Genomic DNA, 16,393 nt, shown 5'->3' on the forward strand with positions numbered 1-16,393 from the left:
ATTTAGAGAGTAAACCATTACTGCCTTTAGGTTAGGAAGGATGAAAAGCAAGAGAAGTGCTACCTTTAGTGAAGTATGGCTTTTCCCAAGAGGTTACTTCGTGTACCTGGCATAGTCTTGTCCTTTCCACTTACCTTTTTCTCTTTGGGCTCAATTCCACAGGTTTAAGGTTCCTCTACTTCGCCCAGTGCCAGTAGAAAAGACAAGTCACACTGTCAACTGCTTTGATTTGGGAGATTCTCACCCTAGAAGGCCCAAATCCAACTTTTTTTCCATCACTGAAGAGCCAGTGGACATAGGGTATGAAGGACCAGTACCCAGAGTCTGTCCAGAGAGACTGTGCAGTCAAATCTATTAAAATAGCTCCAGTTATTTTACTGCAAGTTAAGCAAAGACAAGATTTCTTTGACCTGGCTGAGGATGGCAGGACATAGGCTCAGTTCAGTCCTTTGCCACTGAGGGAGAGATGTGGTTTTCTCTCCACATTCTCTGACAAGAACACTGGCCTCAATTTTGGCAGTTTCCCTCCAAACAGCTCTTCCCTTACTTATTGTCAGGTTTGCAGATACTATTTAGGAGCTTGTAAACTTCAATCTGGAACCATGTAACAACTGTACTCATCTGAAAACATAACATTAAATAGATTAATGCAACAAGGGAAGGGCCTACTGAATGATTTTGTCAACAAGGACCAAGTAGGACCTTTTCACCCCCATCGTGACAGTTGGATTTATAAAACTGGTATTAATTGGCATGGATGTTACCAAACCAACTGCTGCCACTAAAAAAGGTTCATCACTGGGCCTGAATTCCTACAAATATTCTTCAGAATAATTCTACAGACTACCCTTTGTGCAAGGCACTGTTATAGGTTCAAGCTGTCTGCAGCTGAAGTCTGTGTTTCCCGCACCATCTAGTGGCAATCCTGCAAATGTGATGGGAATTAACATCTCACCCAAGAGACAAAACAAAAAAGAAATCATAGCTAGGCCTGCAACGGACCCATCACACTGCTGGGAATTTACAGCTGCTTCAGGAGAGCACATTTTAAACCTAGAAACAAGCTGAACATGCTGGGGCCTGTGGTATTTGTGGGAACACTGAACTAGATTAATTGACTTCATAGCAAAGCAGCACCAACATACTGAACGTGGGCTCTGAGGAGGGCAGTGGTGCCAGGAGAGGCATTGGGTGCTTCAGTGCCCCACACACACAAGTGTGCTCAGGTGTCTGATGGTTCTTGCTGCCAGTGCTGGGAACATCACACCAAACATGGTGAGGTTGCACCATTACAGACACTGAGACAGCAGCAGCCAGAGAAAGAACGGGGTATGAAAACAGACCAATGCCAAGAGTTTGCTGAATCTCATTCCTGAAAAAGAAGTTGAAAAACTCTTCACTTTGTTTCCCTCCCACAGTAAACTGAGTATTCAAATCCCTTCCTGCTGTCAGACCCCAAGTCTACTTTGTACTTCTGGAACAGTAAGAGAAGGAAGGAGTGGGGTCTACAGGACTGAGACAAAACCTCCAGTGCACAACTGACCTGGAAGGTCAGAGGATGGCCAGCTATGAAGACAAGGGGTTGAGCTTTGAGTAGGTTTGGACAGGGTTCTCCACAAGCTCTGGAGGCATTTCTGATCATGCCTTCACTTTGCAATCCAAACCCAAGTGACTGGATCAGATTTCTAGTGTGCAGCTCCCAAAAGCAGCAGGAACCAAAGCAAGGTCTTTCTGAGATTGTCACATTCCTTATGCTTCCATTATGCCCTTCACACACTTCACTCACTTTGACTGTGACTCTTGAGGAGGAGCTTTATGAATCAAGTTAAAATATGAATTAGACTTCAAGAAGGTTTGAAACAGATACTGGATTTATTGGTCAGCTATGAGTAGGAAAATACATTGGTAAAGAAAAAGAAGACCCTGTATATAAATATAATACTAACTAGTTAAAATTTGACCAAGAAGAAAGTTCCACTGAAGAGAACAGTAAAAGCCCTTGTTTACCATCAGACCATATTCAGTTTCCCATTTATCTTATTGAAGAGCTGCCTATAGACAAATGCAACATTCTTTGAGCTTAGTGCAGATAATGTGCTGGTTTTTGTTACATGAATGGTAAACAAGAGTTAGTCCAGTGCATTACACATTATACAGAAGTACTGTGAATAAAGACTAAGATATTCTATTTTAGACACTACTTAAACATACCAAGACACTTACGTGTTACAAATTTATGCAACCAAAAGAAAAGAATAGCAGTTAACATACTAAAAAATACTGTGTCTGGCTGGATGAGAAAGGCTTTGCTACTGAAGCGGTTAACTGAGCTTTTCAAAGTTTTACAGTGTAATTAGTTTTCTTTTTCCCCCTCCCCCACAATGGTGTTGCAATTATTTTGTCTTTCATACAGGTTTTGCGTGGTTGAAAAAGCAAAGCATAAGCTATTTTCTAAGCCTGCTATTAAAAAAACCAACAACCTTGAGAGATTTGCTGAAGTTACATCAAAGATGCATACAACGTCCTTAAAATCAGTTCAGTCAAATACTAGCCAGATTTACCTTTAATTTAAAGCTGCAAAAAGGACAAAATAATTACAGCACACACCAATTTATATGCTCTTTCCCCCCCTACTTGTGTTATGTTAAAAGCAGTAACTTGTGGTATTAGTCTTGCACTCTAAACAATCGTTTTAGTTAAGGGTGTAGTTCAATTTACACTTTGACACCCAGAACTCTTGGTAAATGTAAATAAAACTAGACAAGATATGGCAGAGTGTACTTTAAGTGGAAAAAAGCCTTGTCTTACCTAAATAAATCCTTTCAACCCCAAGGATGTTCTTTGACTTTTGCTGTATGTGCTTTTACAACAAGAACACTGAAGGTACATTATGGCAACACCCAAAACCACCTTGAATTAAAAATATTGCAAATAACCATTTCATGTTAAAAACTATGAAGCAAACATTTTGATTTTTTGAAGACACGGTTTATTGCCTTATTCTATCTTATAGCTGGAAATTGAGTCTTTTGAGTTAGATTTGTTTGACACAAGAATGTATTTTCTTTGAAAGATTGTTTGACAAAGTTTATCTCAGCTCTGTTTTGGTGTCATCTGGTCTTTCCCTATTTTCAAAATATTTCTCCTTCCTTCCTTCCTTCAGCCCCTGAGTCACAGCTGCAGTCCAGTTAAAACCCAGTGAAGTCAAAGGAGTGTCTTCAATGGATTCAGAGGGTTTTCAATCAGGACCTGAATGGACTACTATAAAAGCTGGAGGAAATGGTTATTCAAATGGACCCTTAGACCATAAGGTGACTAAGCAGGAACAGTTGTGTCTCCAAAAGCACAAGGGGCCATATTTTCACATGCTGTCATAAATTCAAATATCTTTTAAGACTAAGCAATAGAGGAGAACACATACTGGATAAAGCTCAAACCTTTAGAATCTAACAAGTGCACTCAAGCTCCAGCATCTATTAAAGTAAATTATCCCCCTCTAAAAAAATACAAAATGAGTAAGTGCTTCCCTTCCCCTTCTGTAAAGCTTTCTGGACTCCTTACACAATCCAGATATCAGAAAAGAAAAATAGTTTGCTTAGTCTGACAAGCTAAATTGGCTCATCATTACTGGAAATTGTCATGATGTACATTACCAAGACATCATTAAGGAAACATGAGTAAAACACCTTTTATTCACACTTTACAAAAAAACCCCAAAAAACAAACAGAAAAAAAATAACACTACGCATTAAATCTACTACAGCAATACTACCAGCATTTCAATGTACTGATTATAAACTGGACATGTTTGGTGTTTTTACAACTAAAACCAAAACAAGACAACCCCAAGAGATCAGGTCCCAGACAAGGATTCAAGATCAAAATTTCTCATATTGAAATTTTAAAATCTACATTTTACACATCCGAACTGTTTGTAATTTTTACTTTGAGCTTAAAACAGAACGGTTTGAGCACACTTGTGTGCTACTTTTCAATAAAATTTTGAATCGTTATTACCAATTCATTCTCTTATATATAAAAAATTCATAATATTTAGAAAGTTTTCTCTTAATGCTCAGTGTCCTTTTGCTTCCCTGCCCGCAGCTGAAACAAAAGCTGTTTAAGACCAAGCTCTATCTCCATTATTAATTTTTACTTTTTTTTTTACATTTATTATTCAAGTTTATTTATTAGTTTAAGGAGATGATGAATTCTCCCTTTTAGGATACAAATAGACAAGGTAAATTTGTAAGCTGTTATATACTTGGCTTCATGACACAAATGGCACTGAGGGTACACTATAACTTCGGTCTTGCTTGACACTTTAAAATAAGACTTGGTCACTTTAAAATATGATCTGAAGAATTGTCTTTGGGACCTGTATTGAAGATGCATTTATTTTACACTGCTTCATTAATAGAAAATGTAGGGCTAGGTTTTTATCTTCAAGGAATTATACTTTCAGAAACTGAGGAACACACAAACGAAAGAGAATCCACATGATAGTAACTCTTAGTGGGAAAAACGGCACTGTGCAATGACACTGAAAGAAGCAGTGCATGGGCATTAGAAGCTAGAAACTGTGTACCCATAACCTGAACATGTTCCAAAGTGTGATATTCAATGCTTCATAAAGGAAAAAAAGATGCCACAGCTTATACAAAAGTATCTTCATAAAATTTTCACAAGTGTTAACATTATTTAAAAAAATAAAAGAGGATGCACAGGATCTCTCTGCATGCACAGGCAGTGCTAGTTGAGAACAAATTTAAGCAGGCACAGTGGAGATAGGACAAATATTTAAAACAGAAATGAAGAAGCTGTACACAAGTATCCCTAGATTTTACTTCAAAAGTTAGAGATGAGAAAAATGTCTGTGTGTACACATCAGCAATAATTTTCAATCCATACAGGTCTACTTATATTCACTGCTCAGCTTATCTGTTCTGCGAGAACTCTATGCCTCTTTTTTTTTTATCAGAAATATAATGTATTTTGTTATCTCTGTAAGATATTAAGATTTTATAGGTTTGGATTTTGAAAGCAACGTTCTCAATGGAACATAAAAAGTAGTATAAAAGGGCTAACGAAACCCTAACAGTGCAAATCATTAGCAGAGAAAACCTGTGACAACCTCTTTTATACGCTGGCCTTTATAACACATGAAAACAGATAAAAATTTAGCCTTAGTTTACAATACAATCATTTTCCAAATCTGATTTTTCTTTTTTTTTTAAGTACAAAATCTCATAAATCAGGTTTTCTGTTGTTCATATACAATCAATAAAGGCTAAATTCAAATTCTATATTTTACAAACAAGTCTGAAAAAGGAGGGAGTGAAGTACGGAGAATGTTCTGTGGATGTTCCTACTGGCCTCAAAAAAGTAGTGCTACAGATAACTGTGCAAAGAGAATACACTGTATAACAATTCCCTATTTCAAGGCATGAAAATGTCACGTTGGAGAAAAGAAACAGGAAGGTTAATTGTAATGTATTAAAGAAAGGTGCAAATGCACCAATCGCTGTGGAACAGTATACAAAGTATATTGGGCTCAGAATTGTGTCTGTTGATAGCACCTGGCTTTTACTATGTCTTTAGCAAATAATTAAGATTTAAGATTAAGATTATTAAGAAAAAAAATCCCTGTTGGCCATACCTCACTCCTCTATATTCAGATTTTACAATTGTACAAGTTAGATTGAGGTTGCCCTCTAAAATGTATTTGACTACCTCCTGCCAGGGAGATGGATTCCATTTACAGGAGGCAGGAAAGGCAGCAAAAGCTCCAGTTGTGCAAAAAGTGAGAAGTGGTCAGAAGGGATAAGTGGATGTGGACAACCACTTATATTGTTCTCTATTAACCAATGATGATCCAAAGGTCCAAGAATGCCAAGTATGTTTAGCTGAGGTTTAGAGTAGAAGATGTAATCAATAATACCCTAAAACAAGAGTGGAAAAAAAAAAAGCACTGTTAGTATTTATTCTTGTCTCAAGTTATTATTCCAAACAAGAGGTGAGCTCAGTGTTACAAGTAATGAAATATCCCATTCCTTCTCTATAGTATATCACAATTTAGGAAGATTTCTTCCTATATCCAGTGGGATGCTCAATATAGATTAGGAAAACAGAAGAAAAGGCCACCCTTTATCACTTCTGCTGTGCTTTTGTGGGTTTCAATTTCTAACCTCCCACAGAGCTTCAAATCACATTTTGCAGATTTTGAAGAGGAAAAAAAATAATCTTTGTTTTCCTTGGGCAACAGAGAACTGAGACTCTTCCAGAAGCCACATGGATTGTTTCACTATTATTGACAGCTTAAGTGCCCCTGTCATTTAGCTTGGAGTATCAAAACAAACTTACTGTTTACAGGTAAGGTTAAGAGCATCCCAACTCTTGTAAAGCTATTGCAAGTTATTAAAAAGAATAAGATGGTTTCTAGGAGACTGAAGTGTTGGGCATAGTTTTGCTATGTTTTAAGTATAAACTTGGTGAACTTAGCTACACGGATTAACTTATGTAACAACTTCATAGAGCAAATCACACTAGTTACACTTGAAAATGGGAATCTTTTCCAAAATAAAAGCACGTCCTTACCTTGAAGTCAAATGTGTAATTTGTATAAGGCATTAGACCATTCTCATAGGCACTCTTCAACTTGAAACCATGTGTAATTCTTCCATTTGTTGTCCCATTTTTTCCATTACAGCTGAAGTTAGTAAGACTTTCATTGTATCTCAGTTCCTTAAAATCTTTGTGGTTTGTTTCCACTCCACCAGTGCTCAAGTACTCAACAACACCTGAGGAGACACATCACAAACAAGAAGGTATTAACATTCAGCAAATAAGTGTGTGGAAGTACTTGAAAGGAGACATACAACTTTAGGCTTTATATAACCAAAACCTTAACAATACACAGTACAATCAACAGTAGTTCTTTTAAGATATTGCAGGGCAGTGTGTATCAAGAGCAAATGTCACCTAGAACAAAGAGACATACTTTGATTAGAAAAAATGAGAAGGTTAATAAGGCATAGATTGGGAAGGGGAAGATGTAAAAAAATCAGAAGTAAAATTCTATCAATGCTAGTTACTGGCTGCCTCTTCTTGCTTTTATGCTCAGGTCCTGCCATTCAATGTTATTCAGCAAAAGTGTTGCAAAAAAGCCAACTTCTGGAACACTACTTCAAAAGAAGTTAACTTTAAAGAGGCTGCAAAGCCAAATCGATTAGATTTGTGTCATAGAAACTATGATTGTGCCTCAATTTCAGAATAGCTGTGTTAAAGTTCTGGAAGGTAAAAGAAGCAGTTAAGTTGTTCTGAAGACACAACCAGACATGTGAACTGGTCATTGCAATCAGCACTAGTGATACTGGCCTTCCTGGGATCAAAAAGAATCCCATTTCCATTACTGCTGAGCAATAACTGCTCCTTAAAACCCTAACAGATGTTAAGAATTGCCAAGACGAAGCCAGAAGGAAGGAGACCAGGGATGGAGATGATTGTATTAAACAACCTGCAGCAAGAAGGAAGGATAGCTCTTGAGTACAGCACTTCAGCTGGGTGGGTATCTGAGCAAGTAAGGTGGCAGTCATTGAATGTGTTCTTTTCTTGCATTTATAAAGTTGCTACCAAGTCAAGAAACAAAGTCCCATGTTAGTAAATAGTTCTGGAAAGTCCCCTTCTGATGGGGATGTATTGAATTTTAGAAGTTCTAAAACATGACAGAAAACGATTGTATGGTAGCAAGTTTAAAGGTAAAAAATTATTTTTTCACACTTAAAATTAAGAAAACTGAATTATCAGCAACACACTCATGTTTCCAGTTATTTTTGGAAGATATTTTAAAATACAGAAACAAAGAGGGAACAAAATCACAGTGGAAATGCTTCTGAAAGACCAGACACAGTTTTGCTACAGCAAAGTCAATAAAGTCACTCACAAAGGAAACAGCTCTCTCCTCCTTCTCTTCCCTTAGCACCTGTGGAGCTTCTATTATCAAACAATGCATTCTCGAAATTGAAAAACTTAAAGTTGTTACACACGTAAAACAGTCTAAAGAATAAGAAACAGAACTCTTACCTGAGTCTGGTAGAGAATTGAGATCTGCACACAGTACAAGTGGAATGGTTCCAAGTTCTCCCGAAACACCAGGTTTGAGACTACGAGAAGCTTTATCAATAATGTTCTTTACCTCGGACAGGAACATCATAGTCTGAACCAGCTTCACATCAGAATAATCTGGGTCCCAATGCATATGTGCATTAGCTACAAGAACTAGCTGCTTTTCCATCCCGAGATGTGGCTTTCCAGCTAAAATTTAAAATCAGTTATTTATTTAAAATCAGTCAGCAACAGAAAACACTGTTACAGAAATTTAAACAAAATGTTTAAGGGGACAAAAAAAAAAATACCAGTATGACTTCAAGATGGTTAATACCATTTGAATGAAGAGGGTCAGATAACTCCTCTTACATTTAACAAGGGTTTTAGTTGATATAAAGCATTAGGAATGATATTTCACATTCAAGACCACTAACAGACTATCTTGTTACATGTAATGCTTTTGTATTCACTGAAAATTAACATAAGTAATGGATAATCCTAATTACAGGCAAATAATGTTTTTCTAAAATATTACAGCAGCTTTCCTCAGGCTATGACAGCAAACAGGCTCTGTTCATATCTTATTAGGCAGCAAGCTCTGAATTCTAAGTTATCCATATTTTAAGTTACTTCTCTTGCAAGAAGTGTTTCTTAAAAGGCTTGTTTGCTACAATCTGAATTAATAAAATATAATTTGGATAAATATAACACAGGTTGAGTAGGTTCCCACTGTGATACTTATAAAGCAAATTTCCATTTCCTAAATTAAGAATGACAGGGCAGAACAGGTCTATAAGCATGACAGTAAAGAAAATAAGTTAGAATGATGCAGATACATGATCCAGACACACACAACTAACACTAACTGATTCTTTGATACTTCTACATAATTTTAAGAAAAAAAAACCCCAAACCAAATAACATAAATGTTTTAAGAATGATCACTCAAACTCAAGTTTTTACATCTTTTTTTTTCCTTAAAAATACAAGTGGGGAAAAAAAACCCCTCATCATTTAAGCAATACGACTTTTCCCCAAAATACTCTCTGGAAATAAATTTTTCTGAACATACAATCTGCAAAGCCAAGTTTACCTGCAGAACCTAGTTTCTCTTGTCTATTAAAACGAGTAGGTTTTTTTTTCATTTACAAAACACCATCTATTTCAAAAATAAGTGGAATGGGACTTACATGACATTTCTATCAATTCCTTTCGCAGTTCTAACAGAACAGCTACTCCAATGTTATCTTTTGTCATAACTCTGTTCAGCATAGCCTCTGAACCTTCTGAGTTTGCCATTGCTAGTTGATTGAACTCAACAGTATGCTTTTGAACCAAAGTAAATCTGAAAGAAAAACATCATATGTAATTTTTTTCAGCAGCCAGATACAGTTGGAAATGTTATCAGTAATTCTCCTTTTAATTAAAGCTCAAACACATTCATGATGTGAAAATCTCAGCCAGTTACACAATTTCATAAAATCCTAAATTGAAATCAAGTGGTATAATTTTCCTAGAAATTTTCATGTGGTTTATGGTACCTTAGTTACAATTAAAAGATTTTGTTGAGAGAGAGGTATTTTAGAAAAGTCATGCTTGTTTCTACCTTGGCATCTGTTCCTAATTCAAATATGCAGATTTAACAGAGAGGGACTAAATAATTTTCCAAGCCACTAAGTAGCAAACCTGGCACCTACATTTACTTGTGGATATGCAGGAATGGAGGCAAGAAGGGACATTATGACCATCACATCCAAAGTTGTACAAGTGCAATATGACACAACTAGTAAGTGCTGCAGCTCTTAAATGATTAAGGGTTTTTTTACAGAAGTGTGCAGTGATACCTTGTCATTTGCTTTACCAAAGGCTAATATATCAAAAAGTGAGTATGATATGAAGCCTTATTTCAGCAAATTGGGGGATTATAAATTCCTTTACTCAAAGAAACAAAAGGCAAGAAAATCTACTTAATTTTTCATTATTTCCTTCATTTTCTAATATCACCACCAAATGGTTGGGACACTCACACTCAGTAAGTGAAGGGTAATTTAGTGAACTCCCAACAGCACTGCTCAAGCAGAATGAAATCTCATTCAACTCCATATTTCAAGGTTACATTTTTTTATTGCTAGTTCCACACAGAATGATCTCTCATATAAACCAGTCTTTCCAGGGGTAGGAATGCTCTGTATGAAATCCTGCCTGGCTACAAAAGGACAATTTAAAGCCCAACAACTGTTTGAACTACAGGCCAACCTGAGAAATTACGTAAAAGACAACAGGAGACAACAGAAAGCTTAGCAAACCACATCACTTACTTTTCTGTTTTGAAAAATATTGCACAACCATCAACATGTTTTCTTTCCTGTTCTGACATTGTCCTAGCTCTAGATTTCGGACTGAAGAATCCATTATAGCCACGTTCTTTCAATTCTACCAGGAAAAAACTGTAGTACTGCTCTGTTTCAACCTCCTGTAAAGTTAAGGCAGCACAGCATGAACATACTATTAGCAAAGTATAGAAGACATATTATTTAGACTCTTCAGAAGTGTAAATCACTTTCAAATGAGATTTAAGGGGAAAAAAATCTAAGAATTAAGTACATCAGAAAATGCAAATTCAAGAGCAATATCCCTATTTTAAGAAAATATAAATGAATTTCTGTAATCCCTGGAGTTATGATTATCTCAAGCCTCTTATTTGAAAATGTGTCAATTAAAGCCCCACATACACACACAGGCACAAAGACACCCCCACGAACATTGCTTTGATCAGGGACTGCTGGTTCCCATTCCAACTGCGGGGGCTGAGAGCCTTCTTTTGAAGTCAAGCAACAAATAATGTTCTAAACATCACTTCTTTTTCTTTTGTTAGCAGAAGGTTTTGAAAACAGACCATTTACTATAAATACACTTAATGTGAAGAAACCAGCACATGGGAATAGAAAAGGAAAAGAAATAATGGTGTGTTTTTTTTACCTGCAGACTTATGATGTCAGCATTGCAGCTCAGTATTTCCTGCATAATGGCTTTTTTTCTGTATTCCCAGTTCAAGGCCCAGGATGGACAATAGCCATACAGCTGCCGGGTGGCATATTTGTCACAGAGGACGTTGTAACACATGACAGAAAACAAGGCTGCAGAACAATAATTTTACTTACACACTGATAGATTTAAAAAAAAAATACAATTATGATCTTGACTTTTGTCTTCTGGGAATTTATTAATTCACGCTTCATTTGTTTCAACCAAAACACAGCATGTGTATCTGTGCTAAAAAAAATTGTTAGTTTTTCTAGGGAGACAAATTATGTGTTTGGACTTATGGCAGCTGTCATCTAGCATTTAATTAGGAAACAAACACCCCCTTTTATATGGTTAACATAGTGAAGAGCAGAAAAATGTGTTTTATGCTAAGTGGCGCTGTACTGTGAAAAACCCGAAAAAAGGTAAGTCTATTTAAACACTTGTATTTGCCAGCTACACAAAGGTCTGCAAGTCTACAATTAGAGTCTTTAAAATCTACCTTAATTATTGCTAACACAAACTGTAACAGATCCACAGGCATGGTGAGGATCCTTTCAGACAAAGTGTAGGCAAATTAACCCCTCAAATATTTCCACCTCAAGAAGCCATTCAGGCATAGGACAAGAAATATCTCCTCTCTGTATTAATTTGAAACAAGAGTAATAATGAGACAGGGCAACTTGACAGGTACTTCAGCAGCATGGATTTGGGGGGGGTTGTTTTATTGGGTTTTTAGGTTTGTTTGTTTGTTTTTAAAAAGCACTTAAAGAATTTGTCGTACAACAATGAGATACTTGGAAGCTCTTCTCAAATGTAGAAAAAAGAAACAAGACCATTGTTTGAAGATACAGAGAATTGAGGAAAAGAATCTTGGGCTGACCGGCATTGAAGTCTAGCATTTTGAAAACAAATAAATAAGTGACAGGAAAACAGAAGCTTCATTAACATTATGATCTTTGAAGCAATAACCTTAATAATGGGAGAACGAATTATCAGTTCTGAAAGAGAAGGCACTACAATAATTGAGAAATACTCAAAGATTTCTGGCGTACAGGTAAATAGAAAAGACTGTATTTTAAACAATTAATGCAGGGAAAAAAATAATTAAAGAATTAAACATGACCTGAATCCCAGCAGCAAGAAAAATGCTGAATCAAGGATGATACCCTGGTTATTTAAAACAATTCTGTACTTCTTGGAAATCATGCTCTAATGCTTCCATTTTTTATTCTTCAACAAATGTTAAATTAGGCCTATTATAATTCTGCCATTTAACTAATTATGGACAACAGTTTCAAATCCTGTGAGGGGGACATTAATTAAAAATAAATTACTTAAGTGTAAAAGATGGGTAAATCTGGAACAGGTGTTCCAATTGGGATAGAATGACTTCAGCTGGCTGGTCAGCACTGCAGAGATGATTGGTTAATTTAAGCACTACCTTCTTTTCCAGTAAAGATCAACAGCTTTTATTAAAAGGAAAACAGAAGAAATGAGAAGTCCTTGAAGTGTTACAGTACCTGTTGGTCTTGTACGGTCTGGTTCTTGCAACATAATCCAGGATCTTGGAGGTGGCTGTTCTGTTGAAACTATGGGAACATTTTAAAATAGAAATACAAGAAATGATAATCACATTTATTTAACACAGCAGAAATAAATGTTTTAAGAATGATCACTTACTTCTTTTTGCAGTACCTGCCAAATTATCAAGCAAATAGTTCAGTAGCCTTCGTGTCCCATCTGGTTCCTGATACAGGTTCAGAATATCCTGTGTAAGTGGGTTTCCTACAAACCAATTCACAGGAATATTGAATAAAATATACAGAACTATTGTAGACTTGAATATCAGTGTTGAAAGCTGACATCTTGGAGACAAGATCTACTATGAACTACTTTGGGGTTTCAGATCTCAGGTCTTTAATCCCACAAAACTCTGGACGTGTGGACAGCCCTAGTGAACATTCCCCGCTGATTCTGTATGGGACTGAGCATCTCAAAGATGGTCCTTGGACTAAGAGCAGTGAAGAACTTGTGTGGTACAACAGGCAGAGCTGATGAGCACAAACACAAGAGGCACCTCTGCTCAGTGTGAAACATCCACCAGCAGCTGATCTGACAGATCTCAGCAGAGACTCTGCCATCTGCCAAACATAAGCAGATTGCAGAAGTTGTCATGGACAACACACACTGCAAGTGCCTAGTTTTAAGGGAGAGATAAACAGACTTTTGAGACTTAACAGTATTTAGAGGTATTATATCTCTCAGTGCTTCTGATTTTGTGACTCAAAATTCCTAAAGGTCAGCAATTTTATAGCTAGAATCCATAAAGCTCAGAGGGAAAAAAGTGGGAAAAGACTTAAATTGCTGCTTGCATAAGAACCGTGCAGCTGTACAAAGGATGTTCCCTTTCTGGCTGGAGATGTACCACAGTTAACCACAGACTATTTCTTAGTTAAAGCAGAACTGCATTCAACCCCATGCAAGCAACAGAAAGCTTCTGCACATTCTGCAAAAAGAAAAGCAAACCTCTTTCTATGGGCACGGCTCTCCCAAACCTGTTATTTTTCTAAATAACCCCTAAGTAACAGTATTTATAAATGTGGAGTGAGCAGCTACATCTGGGATTGCTAATCAGTAACATTTTATGAACCAGCAGACTACAGCCATTACAGCTCAGCAGCAGTATCACTAAAAAAGCACAGAGACCAAGAAAAAAACAGCAATACCTTTCAGACCCAAAGTCTGTAACTGGAACAGTTTTCCCAGCTCAAAAGGTAAAACTCGTAACAGGTTGTTATTTAAATGTAGTTCCCTGTAGATAGAGCAAGAATCATATAGGTCTGAAAACAGAGCAACATTTATCTGCAGCAGTACAAAAACGAAACTAAAAAAGAATCAATATAGTAGCAAACCACAATATTGAAAAATTCAGAGACTAAACAACAATGGTTAGGGAAATCCTGCTGTACTCAGACACACACACACACAGACAAAACACATTATGCTGAAGTACAGAGGAAAGGAGCTGTTTGGAGAGTTTATCTTAAACAGTCAGACATTTTGTGAACATTAGCTATAATTAAACACTTTAGTATCTACAAGTGATGATGCAGTAACAGCTCAGACAAACCAGACCATGAAACAGGTCAGCTGTGATTAAGAAATAAAGGGAAATTATATCCCTGAAACCAAATTTAAAAATCCAGGGTCATGGCAATATGATTACAGCTGTGGCATTACCATGCAGTAGTCATTTACAGCAGTAATTTTCTATTGGTTTGGGTGGTTTTCTTTTCATAATTTCAGTGGTAAGACAAAATACGTGCTTTGTAACTCACAAAACCAATATACAGACAGAACAGAATTCATGTCTTGAATTCTGATATCCCAACAAACTGGGCAGAGAAAACAGACTTTTCACTTTCCTAAATGAATTCCCACTAAGCAGTGAAGACTTTCATAGAATCAGTATAAAGTTGCTGCTCCAAAGTGTTTAGAACTTGGTGCCTAGAGACTTGGTAAGTATTTCTGGGCAACAAAAACAAAAAAAGAAAAAGAAAGGAAACCTGGAGGGCAAGAGTTAATTTAACTCTTGCTGATTTCTAGAGAAGAGCATTTGAGGGTTTCAATTTCTTTCTTGTCATAATCAGCCCAGAACTGACCCCAGGATTTGAGGTGTGGCATCAGCAACACCCAGCACAGGGGGACTGTCACTGCACTGGTCCTGCTGCCACACTATTGCTGATCCAGGCCACGTGCCATCAGCTTTCTCAGCCATCTGGGCACACCCGGCTCATGTTCAGCTGCTGCTGACCACCCCCACCACATCCTTTTCCACTAGGCAGCTGTTTCCCCAAACTGGAGCACTGCTGGGTTATGATCCAAGTGCAGGATCCAGCATTTCACCTGACCGAACCTCACACCACTGGCCCCAGCCTATGGATCCAGCCAGTCCAGATCCCTCTGCATAGCCTTCCTGCCCTCCAGCAGATCAACCCTTCCACAAAGCTCTGTGTCATCTGCAAAAGTCCTGGGGGTGCACTCATTTTTTTTCAAGCATATCAAGATAATCTGTTTTACAGCTGAGCTTTCCAACATGTTACACTGTTTATTTTTTTTCTCCTTTTTCTGCAAAGATCAGAACTCTACTGCTCTGACATGTCTTTTTTCAACTACTTGCAGTAAAAAGGGAGATGAAAGGAGTCCTGGGTGAGCTCTACAGTACAGACTGAACCCAGAGCTCCAGATGTGGGAGCTGGGAGAGCTGTTATCAGTTCTCAGTGCTGAGAGCACAAATGATTCCTGTGGCTCGGGATATCAGCAATGCCCAGGGTTGAATTACCGTTAGTTTGAATAACTTCCCAGAATCCAGGGGAAGTGTCTGCAGCAAGAGCCAGCCTGGAACACAAAACCCTGGCCCAGCTGGGACCTGCAATGTGTTGTCACATAGGATGTGCTTATGGGCTTTTCTTCAGTTTCACTACAGTGAAAAAAAAAAATGGAGCAGTTGCAATTACTGAGGAGCACAGTGGGTTCATGCACAGCTTTTCACATCTAGAGATCTGGGCTCAAGTGCTGTGTTTTGGCCATAAATACAAAGCTTATGGGATCCTAGACCTTCATTACAGATTTCACATTTACAAGATTTACTCTTCTCTCAGAAGAAACTTAGGACTGTAAGAGCTGAAGATTCACAGAATTAGGCAAAATAAATCAGAAGTGTTGGGAAGAAGGCATAATGACTTGACATTACTGATGACTCTGCACTGCTAAGCTATCTCCATGTCACAAGTTTTACATTTACAAAAATGTTTAAATAGATTGAAAGGAGGCTAATGAAGTACAAAGATGAATTTGAGACTATTCCAGTAATTTTAGGGTTGCTAACTCACAATATCCAAGGAGTTGGATAAAGAAGGGAAGAAACCTGTTACTAATAACTGCTTTTAATTGAAATAGTAATGCTAAGAACTAGAGCTTAGAACACGCTTCTCTCCAGTTGAAAGCATCTATACAACATGCTACAAAACAGAGCTGCCAATTATGCTTCAAAAAGCAAGATCCCTTTGCTCAGCCTCCAAGGTTGAGACTTGAACTGCTCTGGAATTTGAGCTTTTAGAATCAATTTAATCAGCTAGTTTAATCCTCTCCAATAGAGCAGACTTTTCTAAAGGGGAGGAAAATGCAATGACAGGTATTTCTATGTGCAAACTTGCTTTGCTTCCAGCTTCATGAAAGCTGTGCTGGCAATCCACTTCTC

General features: G+C 37.3%; 1 protein-coding gene across 4 annotated transcripts in view; it reads right to left on the reverse strand.

Annotated features, from left to right (window-relative positions):
* Positions 1 to 1,849: 1,849 nt before the first annotated feature.
* Positions 1,850 to 16,393, reverse strand: part of CNOT6 (CCR4-NOT transcription complex subunit 6) — a 32,782-nt gene continuing 18,238 nt past the window's right edge. For 3 of the 4 annotated variants that reach the window (XM_014886916.2, XM_088173667.1, XM_014886917.2), the window contains 9 exons: positions 13,860 to 13,945; positions 12,814 to 12,918; positions 12,654 to 12,722; positions 11,086 to 11,243; positions 10,425 to 10,579; positions 9,297 to 9,451; positions 8,083 to 8,313; positions 6,598 to 6,800; positions 1,850 to 5,942 (listed from right to left, as the gene is read on the reverse strand). In XM_014886916.2, coding sequence (XP_014742402.1) covers positions 5,730 to 5,942; positions 6,598 to 6,800; positions 8,083 to 8,313; positions 9,297 to 9,451; positions 10,425 to 10,579; positions 11,086 to 11,243; positions 12,654 to 12,722; positions 12,814 to 12,918; positions 13,860 to 13,945 — 1,375 coding nt within the window. In that variant the 3' untranslated portion in view covers positions 1,850 to 5,729. The remainder of the gene's footprint in view (positions 5,943 to 6,597; positions 6,801 to 8,082; positions 8,314 to 9,296; positions 9,452 to 10,424; positions 10,580 to 11,085; positions 11,244 to 12,653; positions 12,723 to 12,813; positions 12,919 to 13,859; positions 13,946 to 16,393) is intronic. The other variant, XM_014886918.2, reaches the window with a different exon arrangement.

Source organism: Sturnus vulgaris, chromosome 15, assembly GCF_052056855.1.
Source record: "Sturnus vulgaris isolate bStuVul1 chromosome 15, bStuVul1.hap1, whole genome shotgun sequence".
In the NCBI taxonomy this organism is placed as follows: Eukaryota; Metazoa; Chordata; class Aves; order Passeriformes; family Sturnidae; genus Sturnus; species Sturnus vulgaris.